Consider the following 23,531-nt stretch of genomic DNA (forward strand, 5'->3'; position numbering starts at 1 on the left):
GCAAAAAGATCATTTATAATCTTAACAACATGATTTTCAGTGGATAGGAATAGAATGAAAGGAATCTCTAAAATGTCAGGTAGGAAGAGAAATGCCTTAACTAGAACAAAATACCTGAGTTCCTAAACTCTCATTTGCATTTCTTTTAAACTTAAAAAAAAGTGTTTATTCAGTTACTCTGCAGACGTGATTGAAATAACATCAATACTTGAAATTTCTGTCTGCTGTAGATGCAGGAAATAAGTTAAATGCCTTTCCCAAACACTGCAGCAAGTTCTGGCTCTACTCATGCTTGTACTGTTTAAGTCCCAGGATTAGAAACTCGAAGTTTGAGTTGGCAGAAATTTGTCAGATGTTCCATGGCCAAAAACTTTTTACTCAAAATACTTCTCAAGTGCAGAACATGACTGTTTTAAGAACCTATAATAGACTAAAAATCACTTGCTATAGTAAGCAAATATTAGGAATGATAGGAAAGAAGAAGCCTCATTAATTATTTTGGAAACTAAACCAAGCATAGGGAGTGAAATGGTTGGGACAACAGAACTTTAGAAGAACATCTGTAATTTGTGTAGCTCTAAAGCAATTGCTTACTATTTTTTATATCTTTAGTGTCAGTTTTTGCCCAACATTTGTTCTCTGGGCAGGATTCAGGTAGTCTGGTTCTGTGTCAGGATTACTGGTGTTACTGCACTGGTTCTGGAGGATTCTACTTTCATGCTGAATTACTTGCAAATACTGCATCCAGTGTTTACAACCTCTTTCAGTTTTGGCCAAATGGAGGCCTCTGACTTTATATAGAGGATTTTAACCTCTACTTGTCAGAGGCAGCACAAAGCCTACAGTCACATTCCTATACTGCATTTTATAAAGTGTAACATTGTGAAGCTATTGAAAAAATTTGCCACAGTCATTCAGTAAAATTTATGTGAGTTCATATTGTTTAAAAAACTCAAAACCCCATGATATTAATTTTGTTCCCTTCACAAAACCGGAATGTAAGAAGTTAATGGGGGGAGAAAAGTTTTGTAAGAATTATTCAAGCTGGTAAGCTAATTAGTTTGGATAAATACTGACATGAAAATGCTTGTCAGGGGAGAACTGCTGCCAAAAAGCAGAACTTGGGCTTGATTTATGTGAAGAACTATTACTTTCTAAATGTGTAAGTCAGCAAATAACCTCTTTAAATTCTGCATGATAAGATCACTTAAATGATTATTTAGCATATCATTAGTACTGGTAAACAGCAATTACAAATACTTCAGTTGATTTTCTCTTAAATCTTCCCTCCCAGCCCATATCCTGAAGTTTTATGGAACCAATTCGATACTTTATGAACCATTTTATTACACTGTTGACCACATTTAGCAGTTGTTTTTTCAATGTGGCAATCAGCTAATACCTAGAACATAAGAAAGGAAATGTCAAAACTTGGTAGGGTAGACAAAAGTCATGCTTCTCATGTGATAATTATAATTTTTCTGCTGCAGCCTTGGAGAAATGGAGTGATGCTCTCAAATGGAAAACATAAACAATCAATTTTTGTTGAATCTCTGTTAATAACCTTCCTGGATGTGGCAAGGTGTCTGTCTGGGAGACATTGGTTTGACCCTGGCAGGAGAGGGGAGACTGAAACCCACATGTCATGCCCTGAGCAAGTGCTCTTGTTGTGAGAGATTCTCATCCTTTGCTGTCAGGGAGTGAGTCCTCTGAAAGAAAGGTGCTCCATCTGTGGAAGTTCAAGCTCATAGGGGGATGGGGCTTTGAGCCACCTGGTCTAGGCAAAAGTGTCCCTGCCTCTGGTGAGGGGTTTGGAACTAGATGACCTTTAAAGTCCTTTTCAACCCAAACCATTCTGTGATGTTGTATTTAGCCTCAGAAAAAGGCACTACACTGAGAACGGAACCTTTGTGCTGCAGTTCCTGGTGAGATATCCATGCAATGATATTTTGCTCTTCCAGTGGAGGTGGTAGAGGAAGCTCCAGGTAGTGCTGTGCAGCCTACACTGTCCTGCACACCCCTTACTCAAGTCTCTGGGTTTTGCCAAACTTCCTCAGCTGTTGTCTGTGATGGTTTAGTAGGTATGAGGTACCTGTTGTTGTGGAAGGATCGCCAAAGTCCTACTTCTGCTTACAAATATTCCCTTAACTTTCTCTGTACTTCTTGAATTCCTTGGCTTCTGATACAGTTTTTAGGGTTGATTTAAACAGTGTAAATGTGGGCTGTTGCTTGAAGTAATCCTACTGCTGTCCATTTAAGCCTCTCTGCTTCTTCCCTTGTGCTGTGTGTACATATGCACTCAGCAAATGAGGACAATTATTTGGTTTAAAACTAATCCTAACAAATACATAATTTGCAGTCATAGCTGTGCTAATGCTAAAGCCAGGGATGAGGCAAAAAGTGGAGATATGTAATTTGGAGAAGCACCAGCATGATTAAACTCATTTAAGCCAGTGGTGAAACTATGCAGGAAGTTTGGCGATGTGTGTTGTGGCAATGTTCAGCTTTGAGGCTTTCAAATCTGTATTGTTTTGACTCTTGGCCAGACATTAGCATAGTGTTTGGTTGTGTGAGGTTTAAAAGCCTCAGCTAAGCTCAAGAGTGAGATCTGTGCTTCTGGTCTACTACTCTATAATTTATTTTCATGTAAATGGTTTGCAATAATGATATTTATAATGTAATAAAAGAGAGCCATGTATGTCTAATTGATTTTTCCACAAAAGAGGATAAAAATGAGCAGTATTACAGACATAGTATGCATAGTCATGCTTTGCTATATAAGATTGATAGGGGTGGTAAAGGATGGCAGCTTTCTAGGCACATAGCCGATACAGAGTGCATTGAAGATGCTGTAAGTTTTCTTATTGACTTCAGGTTGTTGGATGCTGTGGACCAGTTGTCTTCACTGTTGATTTTCATTTTCATTGTCTCAGGCCAACCAGTCTAGAGAGTCAGAAAATCACAGACAAATAAATATACTACAGGTACCTCGTATCACCTGCAGTTAAAATAGACAAAATAGAGAGTCAGGTAGCAGGGAGATGGATTCAGGCTGAGATTGTAATTTGAGGTTCTAACTTCAGAAATGCATAAATTTCCTGCCTCTTATTTCCTTGGAAATCAATGGTACAATCTGTTTTGTTTTTGCTGTGGCTCAGTCATTGGTTTCTATGCTTCAGAGCTGCTATAGAAAATGCCCACTGAATGACAAACAAAGAACCTGTTAGATACTTAAGAAAAAAAACCAGAGAAGTCTACATAGCAGAACTCCTACTGGATTGAAGTATCTTAGTTGAGGTCCCTTGTGTGAGCTTTTCTTAACAAGACATTTATATGTAAGGCTTCTGGCTGGTGTTCTGCTGTGCTTGTGGGCACACTCTGGGTTTTGGTTTCTCCACGAGTTTGACACCAGTACATGTGTGCTGCAGGGAGTGGAGCTGCCCATAAAAGATCTTACACTAACCAAAAGCATTTTCCTTACAGTGAAAGTAAAGATAGCAGAGCAAAAGTGCATTCAAGTCAAAGTAACTCCTTTAAATTTGACAACTGTTTCAATGTGTTCTTTGTCCATCCTCCTCTGAAATATCAAAAGTATACATACAGATGCACAGAAAAACTTGGTATATATGCCTAAGTCAGCGTGAAAATGGTCTCTTTTTTTACCAGAAGCAATGTGGTGAAATTTCAAGGTCAGGTTGTGGCTCTAAGTCTTCCTTTTATTCTTTATACTTTCTGAGGCAGTCAGGTTATCCTGATTAAAATGCAACATAAATCTGTGAGAGTTATGACTTTTTAATCTCATGTGGAAGTATGTGAGAGGCAGGTTTAGGAGAAATGGCTGAGCTGCAGTTCAGGTTTGGTTATTTTCTAGAGCAAATATCAGAAGCTATAAAATTCAACAGAACTTGGAATTACATTATTGTCTACATAATATGAGACCTTTACACACTCTGGAGTTTGAGAGCTAAAGGGAAATGTTTTGGGGGGGTTTCTATAAGCCCAGCACTTTAAAATCCCTTGTCAGGAGAGAAAATCTTCCCAGTCAACCCAATCTTTCTGCATCTGCTTATCCTGTAGGAAGTTAACAGTAACAAGTTCAGTGTGCTCATTTGTCACTTCAGTAAAACTAAGGTGAAATATTTCGATTAAGTCATGTACAATGACAGTTCATGGAGTGATAAAGATTTAAAATGAGCATATGATGCCTTTTAAAACACTGCTTGGTGAGCTCCTGTTTTGAAATTGCTAAAAGAGATGCTACAACCAGATTGGTGGTACTAGTAGAAAGAGTTTGAAATGCTTTTATTGGAAAACATTAGCAAAATTTCAGGTTTCTGCTGGAATCCAAAAAGGTAAATTGAAGTAAAAGAAAAATTTTAAGAAGCTGATTAAGCTTTCCTTAAATTTAAGGATCAAAAGACTTGAATTTTCTCAAATTAGGATGTAGAGCATAGTGGTTGCCTCAGAAACACTGAACTTGGGTTTTGCTTTGTTTACAAATGACTAAGAGTTTCTCACAATAAAAATGCAGAGCTTTAACAGAAAAGCACATTGCTATTGAAGGATTTCACATTTTTCATTAGTGTTTTCCAGCAAGAGATTTTTAATTTAATGAGATCAGGGGAAACATGTTTTGATCATTTAGTAATTGAATGCACCTTGTCACCTAAGTCAGTTTTACTGCTTTATTGATATGTACTCTTCATGTATTGCCTAATGTCATTGATTTATTGCTTCAGGAAGAATCTCTTAAGTTCTTTTTATGTACGTGGTGCAGTTTTTATTATATGCCAAGGTCATATAATTAAAAGGAGCAAGTGTTGCACAGAGGAAGGAGAGAGCAGAGGCTGTGAAATTTCCTTGATTTTCATACACACATCTACTCCCTACTCAGGAGTATCTGAGCACCAGAAAAAAAAGGGGGGCATCAAAAATTTTGACATCCTTTCTTTTTAAAATGCTGTCATTTTAAAAGGAGGTTTGACTTCCTCATTTTCTTTATGAAGGCCTAAGACCCACATGCCTGTGCCTTGGCTGGGCAAGCTTTTGCTTTTTAGTCCCCAGTTGGGTGTGTGCTTCTCAGCATGGCTTTTGTTGGGCCTCTCTGAGGCATCTGGTTGCCCTCATGGGTCTTGCACAAAGCCTCCAAACCAACTTCTGGCTTCAGGTTCCACAATGAGTGGGCAAAGGGGGTGCAGATGGGTTGCTGAGTATGGGTCCTTCACTGCATAGATGTGTAGCACAAGGGTTTCCTGTGGGGGAGGGAAGTTTCTGCATTGGTGCTACTCAAAGGTGAAGAGGGGGGTGGGGGTAGATCTGGTTTGTGGTGTTATGGGAAAATCCCAACAAAACATGATCTTTATCTTTTTATAGCTGTAAGTTTTAAAACTTGAAGAAGATAAATGTTGCTTTCCTAGATCTCTGTGAAGTCATCCAAATAGAAATGCACTGGGTTTTAAACACCCTGCTTGAGCAGGGAGGTTGGACTGGATGGCCCACTATGTTCCCTTCCAACCTTAACCATTCCATGGTTTTCTAATATCCCACATGATTTTGCTCTAAATATCTAAGGGGGAAATGTTATGCCTTCCAGTGTGTTTTTCCAGAGCCTGAGCTGGCCATCACTGATCAGTCTTCATAAAAGATTCTTGTGTGGCCATGAGAAAATGAGTATCATGTCTTACATTGTTTTCTGGAAAATAGTACTGGCCTAGTTTGCAGAAATGTGAGCTCAAACTTCTTGCAGATGTTGATGTGGTCCAAGTGTGGTCTGCATATACCACATCTACACACTCAGATCTTAGATAAAGCGTTTCGACTTTTTTGCACCTTTTTATTGGTTTTGCTGTTCTTTACTAGTTCAGCTATATTTTTTGGTCTTACAAAAAAATTAAAGCAGGTATATTGCATTGTTTTAAGGTTTCTTTAGTCTTCTTTTTAAGGATCCTAGAATAACTTCATGGATATTCCACATGTTTTAGTGTAAGACACTTCTGGCTCCCATCATTTACGAAGGGATATTCTTAACATTTGATAAGACCAGTTACAGTTGTTTCTCTGCTTCAGATCGATGCAAAGCTAATGCTGACCTAGTAATTCTGCTGATACAGTAATTCTTGTATTGTTTCTCATAGGGTTATACAAATCTACACTTTGTAGTTAGGGAAGCCAACTAATGCTGTAGATGAGTGAAATTGCCCTTGAGACAAGTGGTGGGAAGTGAAGGAATAACCAGAAAAAAGCTGGGCTGGTAAGGTTTTGTTTTTTTTTTTTAGTAGAAAGCACTGTAATACCTTTTACCCCTTTTAACAAGGGCATGCAGTGACAGGACAAGGGAGAATGGCTTTAACCTGAAAGAGAACAGTCTTAGATTAGATATTAGTAGGAAATTCTTTACTGTGAGGGTGGTGAGGCACTGGCACAGGTTGCTCAGAGAAGCTGTGGATGCCCCATCCCTGGAGGTGTTCAAAGCCGGGCTGGATGGGCCTTTGAGCAACCTGGTCTAGTGGGAAGTGTCCCTGCCCATGGCAGGGGGGTTGGACTAGGTGACCTTTAAGGTCCCTTCCAACTCCAGCTCATTCTGTGATCTGCCTCAGAATTAGCTGCAATAATTTGAGAGAAAACAGAGTGGAAAAACACTTAGTAATTGATAAAATAATAGATGTATAAAATTACTAAAAAGTGAGTATGAAACAAGTGTAACATAAAAAAATATAGGTACTAGTGCTTTCCAAGTTTTTGTTTCAGGTCTTTTAAGACAACTTATTGAAAAGTTTGGGGTGTTTTTAGTATAATTTTATACTACTCTGTATCGCACTGTCAAAATTTAATTATTTATTTTCAGTTTTGGAAGAATGTTTTAGGTTTTTTTTTTAATAAACTCTAAATAATAGCCCAAGACCTTTTGTAACGTTCTCTTGTTAATTTGATTTCCGGTGCAGTCTTCCTCACCTCTATTATGCTGCATTTTCACTGATTATTAAATAACTGCTTGTGAGGCAGAAATGCGTATGTGGAGATATCTTCTTAAATTCTGCCAACTGAGCACTCAGAAGCTCTGCTTCTGCTTTAAAAGCCAAGCACAGCAGGGTGACTGCCAGGTCTTGTCTGCCTCAAGCTCATATTAAGGTATAGACCAACTGAGCTTGAGATATCCTGTAATGATAGTCATACAAGTATTGGCTTAAATTGAGATCAAAACTCTTCTCAGAGGATGGGTTTCTGCCCTAAATGTTGTGACACAGTTTTGTTACACCTTCAGGTTTTTCTTTCTTCTTTGTCTTATGTAATTTTCTTCATATTGAAATGCCTTCCAAAACTGGTTGATAAATCCATTGTATAAAACTTTTCATGCTCACGTTGTTGTGTTTTGTTATAAAACATGGCATATTGTTTCTGGAACTCCAATTTCTCTGGGCTATTTTTCTCTTTTAGATTATATTAAGTACATTGCAAGACATTTATAGTAATTTTTTTCTTTTAAATATCACAAGGAGTCTGCTGTTAATGGTTTCAAGACATGTGCCAACCCCTACCTAGTACTACTTCTTCTAGGGAATTGCTCTTTCTGTGCATGCAGCTTGCTCATATCCTCTGCAGATCATCTGTTATATCTTTTTTTGTTCAATTTATAATTCTTTGACTTCTTGGTTATGTTGGTAAAAGATATTGTCCTGCTCTTTCAAAAACTGCTGTCTATAAAGTTTCCTGGCACACTTACCACTTTTAGGTTGATAAGAGGATTGTTGGTGGTACATTGTACCTGAATTTGTCCAGCTAATGAGAAATTGGAAAGAACACAAGACTTGAAACTGAATCACAGGCTTTAACTGAAAGTCTCAGAGCCACTTCATTGTCATGTTTCCACTTGTACTTGTGAAAATATTTTCCAGAACCACTCTTAATTGTTGTTCTGGGAACTGGGACTGTGTAAGTCAATTAGAAATGAAACTGATAGAAAATGTGATGCTGTACTGTGACAATTTGATTGTTACAGTAGTAATTATGTAAAATTATCCTTAGCAAGATAGGCATTTTGTGATCCAGAAGTTCCTCTGAAGAAAGTAAGTACTTGAGTGCTGTTTTGCTCCCCAGTATAAGACTTTTTCCTGCACAGAAATAACTATAGAACTGTTATTTCTAGTACTGTGTGATGTTACTTAAGATAATGGTCCCTTAAAGCAACTCTCCTCTACTTCCTGTACTGAAAATCTTTACACCCTGTAGTTTTTTCACAGCTTAAAGATGTTGCAAAACTTTTCAATCTCTAGATTTTTTGTTGATATATTGTCCTTTCCAACAGTCAAGTGGCTCACATCCAGGTGGGTTTTGGTTTATTGTACACAATTTCCTGTGTGGAGAGTGGCGGGAAACTGGTATTGATTCAGTTGTCCTTGAGTTGTCCTTTGGCTCTTGCCTAAAAATCTTGAGATTCATCCAAGAATAAGTCGTACTGAAGCCTGGCTGCCTTGTGGAGCTAGGTAATAAACTTGCTAATTACTTCAGATACAGATTGTTTCTGCAGCAGCACTGCCAGTGCAGAACACAGATCCCTCTGGAAGACGCTCATAGCAATTGCTTTGGGGGGGAAAAAATGTTGGCAGATGAGCCTAAAATGGTGTTTTCTTGGATAATGTTCAGCAAAAAATAGCAAGGGTTATTGTATTTTGTAGTGCTTTGTGTACCTGCATGTGCAATTGTGTGAGTTGAGCAGGAAAACTGCTGCAGGAAGTGGTGCAAGAGGTGCAAACTGTGTAGTAGCAGTCTGCCCAGGTCATTCTGAGCAGTTTAAACAAAACAGTTGTATGAAAGTGTAGTTCTGCCTGTAGATTGTCTTTCAAAACGCCTTTCAAAGTGGTTTTTAAAAAGTCTTACAGGCTTGGCAAACAGGATCAGTCCTAATTACCAGGGTTTGTTTTTTTCCTTCAGTATTCGACTGGTGATTGGTTGCAGAGACACAAACCAGTAACTGTATCAGAAGTTTCCCAGTTTGCCAGGCATTATCACTGGTCTGTGTAATATTTTTGAATGTAACCAATAGTTTTAGTTACTGTGTTGACACAGAAGTTCTATCGTCTTTATGGCCAAAAAGTGTTTTCACAGAATTCCTTCTGCATTGCTAGGAAGGATATTTTGATGATACTCTTGTACAGTGAGGTGGGTCCCATGGACTTTTGCTAAGAGACACTCTAAAACATAGAGAATTGGTTAATTGGTTTTCATTTGGTGAAGAGTAATTTCAGGAGTGGAGAGGCTGAAAACTCTACGGTATTGATTATTCTGAAATAATGCCCCATTTTTAACAAGATTTGCCAGGTCACTCCAGAGACTTCTGAGGAAAAGTAGATAATTGCAGAGCTGTGAGGAGAATGGATTTGCAGCATCATTTAAAGCAACACAAGTGTAAGATATATATTCAGGCTATGGCAGCCTTCTCTGGAGAGATTTGAACTCCTTTATCACTAGATAAAAGGAGATCCTCACAAAGCTGCATGACTCTATTACTTGATCTTAAATGCTCAAGATGAGTGGCATAGGAATAGGATGTGTATTAAACATATACACACTGTAAGGAGTTAAAAGCAGATCTGTCAGTATTCTTATATGAATTAAACTATTAACACTGTAGTTGTTAATGGGGTTTTTTATAAATTTTGTAAGAACAAGCCCCAGTACAAACATAATTTATGTAACACAACTCATGCGTGAAATTAGGACATGATCCTTAATTTTGTTGGTTTTTTTCATGATCAATACTATTTCAGTTTAGACTCTGAAGTCTACTTTGTTTTAGCAGGTCTGAGTTATTTCAGAATTCTGGTAACTAATTGTCACATGAAACTTCGGAAAACACAGTTGCACGCAAAAAACAACTTTCTGGGCATGCAATTCTCCCTTGGGAAAGAGGTTGGAAATAGCTTGTGCTGATCCAGTCCTTGCACTTCCATTCCAAAGCTGTCAGTTCTAAACTGGCTTTGTTTTGCCCTGTAAAATCACTGCCATCTTTTATCACCTTATGAAGAAGAACATTTCTTAACATTGTGTTGTATTGAGTGATTCAATAATTTGAAAACAAGCAAAAGAAAAAAAGCAAGCCCGAGGCAGAAAAAAAAAACCAAACACCCAAGGGACCTTGGCATTGAGATACATACGTAGTTAAGTGCTAAACACTGCATTAAAATTTAATGTGAACAGATAACTACATCCTGAAAATTTATTAGGAAATTATTGCCAAATAAAAATATAAAGCATATAGAAAGCAAAGACAAAAGCAGGTTTTTTTATTAGTGAACTACTAATAGCACTGTTTAGAGTAAAGCTGCTCAGGGCTTTTCCTCTGTAGTCAGTGGAGTACATACAAACCCCAGGGTAGCTCTTCCCCATATTTAAGGATTTTTTTTTTTTAATCTTTTAATGGAAACCAAAGTCCAATTAAGCATGTAGTTGGGATAGAGCCAATACAAAGATTGGGAAGCTGGGAAGCACCTGTGTATCCTGTAGTTTCACTGTAGCCAAATAAAGAGTAGCAAATAAGAATTTCAGCCTGTTTTGTCCATAAAAGGAGCTTTCAGATGGGGAAAAATCACTGCAGATGCTTGTGATGGAGGCATTGCTGCAGGGAAGCATCCTGCAAAGCCACTCTTAACAAAGCCCCACTTAATTCAGAGTTTAGCCATGGAGAGTTAGTTAGCCCCTGGGTACTGTGAGAGGGAACTGAGTCAAATTTTACTCTTACTCTTCATTCTGATGCCAGTGGCCTTTTGACCCTGAGAAATTTTAAGTCTTCACTGCTTTCTTGCTTTTTGCACTAATAAAATGGAGGTTCTGTAGCCATCACAGGGAAGTCTTAAACAAAAAGCAACATTTTGCTTAATTAGTGAAATTTATTCTGTGGCTGCATCTAGTAACATTAATCACTTATTGAGCATTAAATTAAAGTAAAAACTGCAAATCTCCTTTCATGTTAAAGGCATGCAGTGGAGGTGACCTGTTCACCTGTTAAGTGCTGCTTAAAAGCTTTAAAAAGCAATATGAAATTAGTAAAAGATAGCATGAGTAACATCGCTTTAGAAACGAGTTCCTGATAAACATTCCTATTCGATTAAGCTGGACCTAGGGGTTAAAGTTCTTTGTGACTATTACTTAGAGGACTGGTAATTGCCTGGTTAATGATGCTGTATTTCTGTCATATGAGTGTTGAATATCAAATAATGGGACTGAAGCCGAAGTTTGCCCTGATAAGCTTGAAAACACCCTGCAAGCTGCAGAATGTGCTTTGAATTCATGGTGTAGAAGTGTTTTCATGTTTAAGTGTAAAGAAAGGAGACATGGCTGTAATTAAACCCATCAGTTTTGCAGCAGGAGGGGTAGTTGCACTTGAGAAAACCTATCTCTTTGTGTTTCTACATTATGGCACACAGGGGTTTTTTTGTGAGGTATCAGTCTTGTCAGTGCAGCACCTACTTCTCCAACTACGTGGCCATGCATTTAGAAGGGTACCCGTGACAGTGGTAGGGGTCCCTGGGGAAAGAGCACAGGGGGCTGCACCTAAAAGTCTGAGAGGAGGGTGGAAGTGGTGATCAACAAAACACCCACTTTAAATGTCACCAGGTCTGAAAGCTAAACAATCTCTCTCTGCTCGTGCAGCCACAGGGCTGACAAGTTTGTGCAGCCAGCATAGGTGACAAGTCTTTGCCCAGGGACACGCACTGAATGGCGCTCTCTCACACCCTGCCATTGCTGGTGCTGGCAGCACTGCACTGCTGGGGCCAGCTGGGTTGTAGGACCCTGTTTGTCTTGCCACCTTTTTAACCACAGCATCAATTAGTGTTTGTGGGAACCAAAAGAGATGTGTTGGACTCACTGCATCTTGCTGTTGGGGCTCTATGGGTAGATGTTTCTACACAAAGAATATCCTCTTGCTGACTGTAGCTCATCTAACTGATGGAAAACAGCAGTTATTTTTGTACATTCCTGTCGGATAAAAGTCCACGTGCCAATCAGGTTATGGAATATGTTGTTGTCAGTAAATGCACAACATCTTGTACTTTGTCTCCTGCTTTTTTCTACTCTGCTCCCAGCCTTTGTGGTGTGGCTGCCCTGTCTGTTCTTACTGCTTGTTCTGGCTCTGTTTGTGATTGTCTGTGGAGCAGACTTAAATCTGGGTTTGCTTTCTCTGTTAACTTTCTGATGACTTGATTGACTTATGTGGAGCCTGACTGATTGCTGAGGCTGGCAGGTAGAAGAGGAGTGGAAATGACACAGAAGTAGGCAGATCCCTTCTGTGTGTAGCAAATGGCTGTGTCCCCCATACCTTATTTAATGGAATCACTCAGAATAGTGTGAGCAGAATTGGAGCAAGGGTGAGAGAGGACCTGGAGCTGTTGGTCTCAAGTGCTAACTCAAGAATAATAACTTTTGCTTGTCTTTCTAGACCTCTCATTCCCTTTTATCAGCCCCTTTTCGTCCTTCATTAAAAACAATACTTTTCCAGTCATTAATCACTAAAATGTGAAATGAATGAGGCAGGGTTCACTCTTAGTCAAGATACCTCAGCAATGACTGCTCTGGGAAAGGAATTTGGATTCTTCAGAGCAAAGTGAAGTGGTGGTGAGAATAATAAAAAAGGAAGAGGCCAAGTGGCCAGAAGAATGAGAAATGGAAAAGGTCACGTGCCTGCATTTCTAGCAAGGGCAGCACTGAGAGACACAAACGAGAAGTGTGTGCACTCCTAAATGGAGGGAAAAGTGATTCAAACCAGCCCAAGAGCTGAAGTAATTAAAAATGATGGAGAAATAACTACGTGGTTATGAATCAGTAACTGATGTTTTTTCTGCTGTGAATGAAACGGCTCCAGTATTACCAAAAGCACAATTTAAAAATTGCAGTGTGAAAAATTGTAAATCTCATCACTCTCATCTTGTCACTCTGAATTTTTATTTGATGCACTTCAAAAAAAAAAGTGTTCTTTTTTTGGAAATAAGTCTAAATAAGGAATATCTTAATGCTAGTTTTAATTCTAGGAAATCTAGTCTAGTTTTAGTAGGCCATTTCTTATTGCCTTATCCAGGTGATCCTTCATGCTTTACATGCATGCTGTGCTCCTCTTCATAGCTACAGATTTGTCATCAGTGCCAGTGCATTTTAATACTAAAAATGTGCATTTGGAGGATCAAACAGACCATAAACCATCAGACAGTGCATTGTGCACAGAGCAATGAGCTGACAGATTTTACTGCTGTCTTTTGGGGAGATCATTTGAGGAAAATGCTGCATGTCTGGTTTTGCCCACTTCATCCCGAGTCTTACGGACACTGCTTCCCCCACCTCCCACTCTCAAGAAGGCACATATTTGCTATTCAAATGTTCCTCTGTTGTTTCAGGAGTTCTGATGCTGCACTGTTGAGAGGCAACATTGTACTCAAGTATGAGTCTCCTGTTTAAAGAAAATAAAACAAACAGAAGCCATCAACCCTGTGCTTTCAAAGTTATTTAGAAATATGGATATTTTCCAGTGCAGTTTTGCTGTCTCAGCATAATTCTACACTCTGTGCGACTCGCAAGCAGGCTGAGATTTTGTTTCTGCAAGACTGCTGTTTATTACTAATGTCAGCAGATGGGCCGGTGTGGTTTCAGCCAGAACCTTCTCCTTTCCATTTACATTCCCTCTGCATCACCTCCTACCTCGAGCTCTCAGTTTCAGAGGACTGGGTTAAAGGACTGATAATTAGCCTCAAATCAAAATAGGGTTTGCTTTGGGCCATGAGGGCAGAGACTTAATGTATCCAGAGTCAGTCTAACTCTTTCCAGCAGTGGCTCTGGAACATGATACTGCAGAGACTAAATAGTCCCCAGTGCAGTTAAGTGACTGTGGTTTATGTATTATCAAATATAAAATATTGGGTAGATGTTGTAGCAGAAATGGATTGACAGTAGGTACAGCAATAACTTTCAGTCACCAATGGGTTGAGGTTTCCTTTAGCTGTTTTTTGGTGGGTGTTTTTGGTTGGTTGGTTTGGTTTTGAGGTTTTATGGGGTTTGGGAGGATTTTTTGTTTGTATTGTGTTTTTTGAAATGTGTCCTTTCATGTGTTTTCTTGTGTTAATTTCTTTTCAGAAATTACTTCAATAGGATGGTAGTGAGGGACTCGAATACAACTAATACAACTGTCTCAAATCTGTAGTTAACCTATATCTAATAGACTGCTGTTGAAACAGGAAAAAAAGTGTTTTAAGTATTTAATATCTCAAAGTTAAATGGTTAAAATTTATCTTGCCAAGTATGAGTGTTCTTAAGTACTTAAAAGCTTTAATCTTCTGTTGAGGTTCACATTTTGGAGGTTGGTTTTAGAGAAGGAACAAAATTCCTTCAGAGTGGTGGTCTATTCTCAGTGTAATGAAGGGTTCCTGTAATTTTTCTAGGGGTCGCCTCTGTTTGATCTTATCAAGCAGTCAAAAGAGCGAGAAGGTCAAGCTGATCAGCCTGAACCCACTTCTACTCTCAATATGCCTCTCCAGCATAACCACACTGCTGCAGACCTGTAAGTGAATGCCTGAGGTCTAGGAAAATGTGAAGTTGATATCACCCTTAATATTCAAATCCACCTGTATTCTGTTTTCCTACTTGTTAGGCTTGGCACTTAAGATTTGTTAAACCACTGTATTTGTAGATATTTATTATACATAAAACATTTAAATCAAATGCTGAAATACTTTTTCCCCAGCCCTATCAAACTTGTAATTGTAAACTGTTACATTACTTGCCTAGGAATAAATAAGTCCCTGCATCAAATAATATGGGGATAACAGGTCACAATAGCAATTCCTTTCTTCTAATGGGGAAGAAGGAAGAGTTCCTGCAAATATTATTCATCTAGAATTGTTCCTTTGTCCTGTGATGTTAAGGGCTTAATATGTGTTGAACCTCCAGCTATCTTTCTCCTGTGAAATCTCCTAAGAAGAAAGCATCTGGACCTCCTCTAAGTGCTGCTTCCACTCCAGATGTTCAGCCTGCTGTGATCCCCCAAACACAGAAACCACAGAAATCTACCTCCCTCTCTCTGTTCTACAAGAAAGGTTTGTTCCTTCTGTATGTGCTGACATTGCAAAGTTCTCTCTTGCTTTTTATCCTTTTTGGGTTTTGGCACTCAGCATTTCTGAAAAGTTCATTGTGGGACCTGTAATGAACACCATGCAAACCTCTGGAAGAAAGGGCAGAATGGTGCCAGCAGGTGGTTACTGTGTGCACTCTGCCCACTGTGAGTTTGAATTAAAAACTTACCTATCCTGGCTGTAAGAATGTCCATATGGGCTCAGAGGGTTCTGCCTTAGTGTCCTTTTCCCGGCAGTGACCATAAAGAGATGTCTTGCAAAGCTGAACAACTGGGCAGGCATGGATGGTGCTTCCCCTGAATGCTTTCCCAAGCTTTGACTTTGTCCAACTGGGGTGGGTTTTGAACTTTTTGTGGCTGTGTCTGCTTAGTAACTCTCAGCAGATTCATGTTCCAGGTGCTTGTTCAGACTCTTTGAATTGGCATAGACACACGTGTGCAGCATTGTTTGGTGTGGCCTTCCATGTGTCCACTCTCTCATGTGAAAACCTTTTCCATTTATTTTGAACCTGGCTTCTACTACTTTCCCTTGATGTGTGGTAGTTTTTTTTGTTGGAGATGGTGAACAGTCCAATGCTGTCCCTCCTCAATTGCACTCCTTTCATTTTGTATACTCCTGTTACAACAATTTCAGTTTATTTTTCTTTGTTTCTGAAGTGTATCTACTGGCCTATCGTCGACTCCATACCCTGTTCCTTCACCTTCTCTCTGAACATCCTGACCTGGAAGCCTTAATCTGGACCCTCTTTCAGCACACACTGCAAAATGAGTATGAGCTAATGAGAGACAGGCACCTGGACCAGGTAACATGAACAAAAAAGTTTAAAAAGGATCTCCTGAACAAAATGTTCCTTTTATGTTCTTTAGCCACTAGAAATTGTACTCTGAGTTTCTATTAATCTGTTGATCACTGAAAGGGGGACTTAATTTAGACTGAAATCTGTCATCTCAGTTTTTTAAGCAATGGCAATTATTTAATACGGCACCTTCAAATACCATTTTCAGCTATTTTCAAAATAATGATGAGAGACAACAATTTCTAATAATTTACATTAAAGTGATTTTCTTGGGGAAAAAAACATGTGTGGCTGATAAATATTTCGTTATTCTACACTAAAACTGCAGCATACGGTATTGAGAAGATACTATCAGCTTCAGTTAGTTGTTTGTCACATAGAAATGGAGGTAGCAGTAGCTGACTTAGGTTCTGGAAGTTCTTATGAATTTGAGTTGGCTGCTAGTTTATAGAGCACAATCTGTAATAGAAAACTTATTTCTTTACTTGAAATGAAGAAGCTGAATTAATTTTCTGCATTTTCAGTTGTCTTGTCTTGTTTCTTTAATAGATCATGATGTGTTCCATGTATGGCATATGCAAAGTGAAGAATGTAGATCTTCGATTTAAAATAATAGTTTCAGCATACAAGGAGCTTTGCAACACAAATCAAGAGGTATGGAAGTTCTTAAATGTTACTCCTCCATAAAAATCTTACAAACTAATTACTTTCCTCTGAAATCAAAATAAAACAAACTACACCTGGACATACAAAAGAAAACTTTTGCTGCACTGCATCTCCATTTTATGGAGAAGAAAACTGACTCTAATACTAAGTATCTCTTTTAAACATCTTGCATAAATAGTTTGGTAACTCTCCTCAGAAAACAAATTTCTTTCCATCTTTTGAAAGATACTAAATAAAGGTTTATGATTCTATTTGGAGTCTAGATAAAAATTTTCTGTCTAGAGCTAATAGGACTTTCAAAACCAACCCAAGTTCCTTTATGACTTGTCTAACTTCCATGGAGCATTAAGGGAAGAGAAGCAGATGACTTTCTAATGAAGCTTTCAATAGAAACATGGTTTGATACCAAATAGAGATGTATGGCTATATATCAAACAGCTGTGTATGTATTAAAGTTGCAGGCTTAATTCTAACATGAAGAAGTTCCTTTCTTCACAGGAGTTTTAATGTACTGAAATTTTTGCACAGCACAGTAATGAAATCAATAAAAAAACCCTCACCAGTTAATGGAACTGTAGCATCCTTTCAGTAGCAGAATTTCTCACAGTGTATTTGTGGATCTTGGCTAAACTCCAGACATTGTCTCCAAGCCTAGAGAACTATTTTATCCCCGTCAGGTCAGTAATGAGTTTTTTAGCCTTCCAAGGCACGCACAGTAGTCTAGACTTTTTGACACGTGTGTGTGAAAGCAAATTGTTCTTAAATTTGGAAAATGTTAGAACTGTGTTCCCACCAAGGGGCTGTGCCAGTTAATGAAGTAGGTGCTTGTACTGGTGCTCATACATGTTTGGAAAAGTCCCCAACAGTTTAGAGAAGTTGCAATGGCTTGCATACAACCCATGTGCTATTGTAGCTCTTAATCTAACACAGACTTTGAGTGACTTTGAGTCTGTCAAATGTCAAATTATCATTCTGGGTTTTTTCTGTTTTTTTAAATCTGTGTATGATTTTCTCACCCTATGCAGACTTTCAAACGTGTTCTTATCCGGGAAGAACAGTATGACTCCATCATAGTCTTTTACAATTTAGTGTTTATGCAGAAGCTGAAAACAAATATTTTGCAGTATGCTTCCAGCAGGGTAAGCCATTAGCTCTGTTCCTTATTCAATAGACTAGAAATATGCAGGCAATAAATCCTTATGATTATTTTATTATTTTTATAGCCTCCCACTCTGTCACCTATCCCACACATTCCTCGCAGTCCTTACCAGTTTTCCAACTCTCCTCGGCGTGTTCCTGCTGGCAATAACATCTACATCTCACCTCTGAAGAGCCCATACAAATTCTCTGATGGGTTTCAGTCACCCACAAAGATGACTCCAAGGTCTAGGTACGTTGTTGACAAGCATTTCTTTGACAAAATTTAAGGTATTTGAGGGATTTTAGTGGAAGAAAATTGAAAAACCTGCACAATCTAGTTTGTCAGTAGTCTGTGGCTATCATGGAATTTCTGGTTAATAGTTTTTGTCCTGTATTTGGAATCTTTATTCATCATTCAATGCTTTTCTGTTGTGCTCAAGGAGTTTTTTTGTTGTTTTTTTTTTTCTCTTTTTTTTTTTACCTCCCACTTAAGAGGAGTTTCCTCACCTGGTTGCTTAAATATTGTTGGTTTTGACCCTGCATCACACTCCCAAAAAACACAGATGAGCTTTGTCAGCTTGTTTAAAGGGAAAATAGTTTTTTGCAACAAAATGGTCATTTAGCTGGCTGAACAGAACATTTCAAACTGTTGGTTACTAGTTCTTAGCAGATGAGGATGACAGTAAATGTACCAGTTTCCGTGGCTTTTCAGGCTAGGATCAAGTGAGTCCCACTGTGCACAAAAGATTGTGTATTTTAGGTTGATTAGCAAACACCTAAAGGTAAAGTAAGAGGATGATAGTCTGGGTACCCAGCACTGAAGGGTCTTCTGCTCATACGGGACGGACTATGGGGGCCTCTGATTGTTTCAAGGCACAATTTCATTTCTGTCTGTGTGATTCAGTTCATTTGGTGATTCAGCATTCACTGGCTCAAAGAGAAATGTCTCAACACAGTAAAGCACAGTATGGATTTGCACTGTTAACGCAGAGAGGGAGAGAGGAAGAGACCTTGTCAATGCCTTGTGCTAACCTGTGCAAATTAGTGGATGCTTCTGTTATTGTTAAATGTAGCTTAAATTTCTCTTCTTCATTTGGCAGAATTTTGGTGTCAATTGGAGAATCATTTGGGGTGAGTTTTAACATTTTTAATGTCTGGTCTTAAATGCATATAACTTTTGGAGGAACGGGATAGCCTGCTCACATCTCTAGAGCCGGCCAGTGAGTGTGTCTGCTTTAATATAGTAATTATAGGGAAGTTCTGTTAACTCCTTTCAAATACCCAGACTTCACTTTTAAAATGTGTTGCGTTTTATTGTAGTTGCTTTGGCACAAGATAAGAGTTCTTAAAACTCCAGTGTTTTAGAACTTCTAATTTTTTGTGGATGATCTGGAAGTTGGAGTGGTTTCAGGATTTATTGGCAATTCTTTCCCTATTTTCTTGTCACTTCAGACTTCTGAAAAGTTTCAAAAAATAAACCAGATGTTGTGCAACAGTGAGTGCCAGCTGAAGCGCAGTGCAGAAGCAGGTGCTGCTGCCCCGAAGCCACTGAAGAGGCTGCGCTTCGATATAGAGGGGCAAGACGAGGCAGATGGAAGGTGAGAGATTATCCTGGGCTTTTCAGAGATCTTGTATATATTTGGTTCCCAGGGTCTTCATCCTAACTTCTTCCTGATATCCTATCTTGTGTTAATTCATGAGCTTTAGCAGCTGTATCAAAGAGAGATGGAAGCATGAAGCCCCTCAGTTATATGCTTTGATGTCAGAAGTCACTCCCCTTGATTTAAAGTTTAGGTTATGAGGGTAAAAAGTTATTTTTATTAACTTAAACTTATGCTTTCTGTCTGCAGCAAACACCTACCCCAGGAGTCCAAGTTCCAACAAAAGCTGGCAGAAATGAGTGAGTATTACTTTTCTCATAATCTGCACAGCACTGAGTGCCTTGGGCCCACCCAGATGAAAACACTGCTCAACACCAATGTGATTTGGGTAGCTTGCTTAGCTTTTGTACATGCTGCATTTTAGTCTTGAAAATGCAGATTACAAAATGGAGATTTATGTACACAGGAAAACCATATATAGTGGTTTTGTTGCTTTGCTGTCTTTTATATTGAAACGTCTGAGATTGCTTTTTTCTTCTACTGTGGGTCAGCATTTCTTTCAGATCTTATGGGATCACTTTTCTGTTTCACAATGAAACTCAAATCTAGCTCATGAAAAGCAAAATGGCTCCAACCCCCACATCTGAGTTGTATTTTCCACTCATGTAAAGGAGCACACTTGGCCTGGCCAGGCATTCTCACTCTGTGGCAGAATCTGAGCTCTGCAGCTGAGCAGATTTGCCCGTTAAAAACTCTTACCTTGCTCATCAAATAGGTATGAGTGTGGATCCAGGCACCTCTCCTTTATTTTAAGATAGGGAAAATGTTTCAGTGTTTACTTATGGCAGAGGTTAAGAAGGAGAGTTCTGTCTCGTGTCCAGTGGTGTTAGTGTGTGCCACTGGGGGGAAAAGGCATTCCTGGGCAGGCTGTCTCAGGGATGTGGGCAGTGCTCAGCCCACAGCATCTGCCTGGCTACAAGGCGAGATTCCCGGTGTGACACAAACCATCTGCCCTCCTTGAGGATGGAAACAGACACAGTGAGGGGACAGGGACAATGAGAACTGGAGTGAACAGGTGGAAGGAATTTCATAAGATCTGTAAGATGGAGCAAGAATGGCTGAAACAATGCAAAATTAGGTGTTTGTCCTATAATGAGCGATTTGGTTCGTTTACAATAGAATGTACTTCTATTCCTTGTGTCATTACAAATTTTTCCAGTAATCAGTCTGAAGTAATTATGAAGAAAATATCTCATTCTTTTTGTTTGTTGGGTTTTTTTGTAGCATCTACTCGAACCAGAATGCAAAAGCAGAAGCTCAATGATGGAAATGATACCTCAGCCAGTGAAGAAAAGTGAGATTCTTCCTCAGGACAAGGGGCTGCACTGCTGGCCCTCTTAAGATTGTTTTTGTTTTACAGCCTTCATTAATAGAGTTGCTTTTTTAGTTGCTTTAATTCCAAACTGCTAGTTGAAAGCATTTGTACTTTTTAAATTGTTAAATGTTTTCCATGATACTTTGCCTTATGATGTAGCATACATACAATGTAAGCCACTGAATTTAATTTATATTTTTTTTTGAGGATTTTTAAAAAGTCTTGGAAAGCGTCTGAATTTCCTGTTGCAGCATTACTGATTTAAGCCAGTTCAGTCTCCTTGGATCGATTTTTTTATGTCTGAAGATTAAATGTTTGCTAGAGTGATTTGAAATGCACTAATTTTGTTTCTTAGATTTGAGTTTTAGATTTTCATCACTTGAAAATTTTGAAAATGGTGGGCCATTTACTGCAAAGATTTCTGTCTCTGGTCATAATTAGCACATCAAATTCCCATGAAATTAAACTGCACAGCAGCTGGGGGCCTTGCAGAGTCGGGGCCTCACCTCAGGAGTACAACCCGAATTCAAAGTGAACTCATTTCACAGCCTTACTACTGAAACCAACACTTGGCATTTTGTAGTTTTGCTTCCCCAGCTCTCACCCCACTGTCATTTCAGAGGGCAGGTACACTGTCCCTCAGTTTGAATTTCATGGAATGTGAATCCCACAGAGGTTCACCCCAGAATCCCAGAGAGAACCTTCCCAGAAGCTGAAGTTTCTTCCCATATGCAGAGTAATTGATGTGCCCTTTTTTTATCTTGGGAAATCTCAAGTATTTTAAAAAAACAAAACCAAACAAAACAACAAACCCAAACCATAGCTGGTACACATAAGATTTCAAAATTCTAATGATGTAGAATTTTCTTGATTTCTTTGAATTTTCACCCAACTGTAGCCAAGCCAAACAGCTTGAGAAACAGCTGGAAGCTGAGTGTCTCCAGTTGGGTTCCAGGTAAGAGCAGCCTGGTCTCTAAAAGCACAGGGTATCTCCCATTGGCCTTATTGCAGCATCTGCAAATACCTGAATGTGGTAAACCCACATTGGGAAAATCAGTCTGCCTTACTTCACTGAAAAGGCAGTTAATTGAGCAACTTGTGAATTTTGCAACTAGCAAAAAAACCTAAACAAAACCATCCAATACTTTTTTCATCTTTTGTGTTTGTAAGTTACTGATTCAGATACTGGAACTTTCCTTGCCACAACAAAGTTTTGTAAAATACCCAATTAACAAAAGCACATGTTTTATTTACAGTGGATTAAAACATGAGCAAATAAATTGTCTTGCTTTAAAATTACCCATTTTTATTAAATTTAACTTTTGCAGCTACTTAAATTAGGAACAGGTACAGTAAAAAAGCATGCTGTTCATGACACAGATGTTTTAAACCAACATCTTCCAGGTAGCTTATTTAGAGATTGCTTAGCTGATCCTAGAATACTTATAGTAGGAAGTTTTTTAAAGATCCATTCTTGTGTTGATTCAAAGCTAACCCTAGAGCTAATAAAAATTATACGAGCAGCAAAACTGATTGTAAATTAATTTTAAAATAATATTTTTTAGACTCAGTATGGCTTCCATTTTCCTACTGAAAAATGTACAGAAGTTTCCAGACTTCCATAAGTACCTTATGCTTATTTTCTCACTTTTTGCAGTTTTACAGACAGGATATATGTTAACATTGGGGTACACTGACTGTAAGCTCTGTTACAGCAGTCAAGATTCTTCCTTTGGCTAGAGGGATGATACAGTCCAGTATCTAAACAGCTTCATTATTTCTTTACTGTGACAATGTATTTTTTTTGTTCAAACAGACTGAAGGCTTTACATAAAATGTACAATATTATTTTATACAACTAATCAGTTTCTCTCCTTTCAAGATAAATAAAATAGCTTTTAAAGGATTTATAGTCAGTAATTTTCTTATATTCATATGGTACCTATGCAAATAAATGTGTATTGAAACTAATGGCTTTTTATTAGATATGGAAATCTTACTGTGTTTTACAGCACTTCTCTTAGAGTGAGACCTTGCTGTACTAAAAATGGCCTGGAAAATTGAAACTGTTCCAGGAAAAAAGAAAATTAGGAATCACAGCAGAAGTTGGACACAAAATGTGATGGCCAATTTAGGTGCTTAACAACAAGCAGCCGTTCCTGTAGAAAGCCTAAGCCCTGGGTGTAAGATGAGGTCAGGTAAATTGCATCCTGGAAAGGCCTGTTCTATTGGTTTGGCTGTGTAGCCATCTGAAGGTGGATGAGCTGACTCCCAGCCCCTTAATTTGATGTTTTATACCTTAAGCTCTTCCTGCTGTCCACTGTTTCCAAATGCTGTTTGTTCTTATATGTCATAGGAATTTATTTCTTCCTCACTGCCTTTGCCTTCTTTGCAAGTGAAGAATTTTGTGCTTAGGCAGTGCTTGTGCAGAGGGGCTGCACTAAACAGCAGGTGCCTCACAGGTACTGGGACGGCTGTAGGGAACCTGTAAATACACAATTTCAGGTACAGGAGTGGCTGCAGGAAGACATCTGTACCAAATGTGAAACGGCTGGAGAAGATTATGGCTGTATGATACCAGTGCACAGTACGAGCTGAAATATTTTAAAATGTAACAAGCTGGTCATAATGTGCATTTGCTTAAGAAATGATGACTGGTGTTCTGAGGACCATTTTATTAATAGCAATGTATTAAGTCACTAATAAGGCATAAGGGCATTGATACACTTGAGCAAATGCTCCACCTTACAAATATGTTATCTGGTGACAGTGATTTCCTGAAGAACACAAATAACCTTTAAGGTACCTCTGTGAAATATTAATCTGGTTTACTTTTCTCCCAC

At 38.6% G+C, this 23,531-nt stretch overlaps 1 protein-coding gene across 1 annotated transcript in view; it reads left to right on the forward strand.

The window, feature by feature from the left end:
- RB1 (RB transcriptional corepressor 1) overlaps nt 1–22,594 on the forward strand; it is a 71,147-nt gene extending 48,553 nt beyond the window's left edge. Inside the window, exons 18-27 of the mRNA XM_069010678.1 lie at nt 14,421–14,539; nt 14,929–15,074; nt 15,767–15,912; nt 16,456–16,560; nt 17,598–17,711; nt 17,796–17,962; nt 18,813–18,843; nt 19,165–19,310; nt 19,563–19,612; nt 20,598–22,594. Coding sequence (XP_068866779.1) covers nt 14,421–14,539; nt 14,929–15,074; nt 15,767–15,912; nt 16,456–16,560; nt 17,598–17,711; nt 17,796–17,962; nt 18,813–18,843; nt 19,165–19,310; nt 19,563–19,612; nt 20,598–20,671 — 1,098 coding nt within the window. The 3' untranslated portion in view covers nt 20,672–22,594. The remainder of the gene's footprint in view (nt 1–14,420; nt 14,540–14,928; nt 15,075–15,766; nt 15,913–16,455; nt 16,561–17,597; nt 17,712–17,795; nt 17,963–18,812; nt 18,844–19,164; nt 19,311–19,562; nt 19,613–20,597) is intronic.
- Nucleotides 22,595–23,531: the final 937 nt, after the last annotated feature.

Source organism: Aphelocoma coerulescens, chromosome 1 (genome assembly GCF_041296385.1).
Source record: "Aphelocoma coerulescens isolate FSJ_1873_10779 chromosome 1, UR_Acoe_1.0, whole genome shotgun sequence".
Lineage (NCBI taxonomy): Eukaryota > Metazoa > Chordata > Aves > Passeriformes > Corvidae > Aphelocoma > Aphelocoma coerulescens.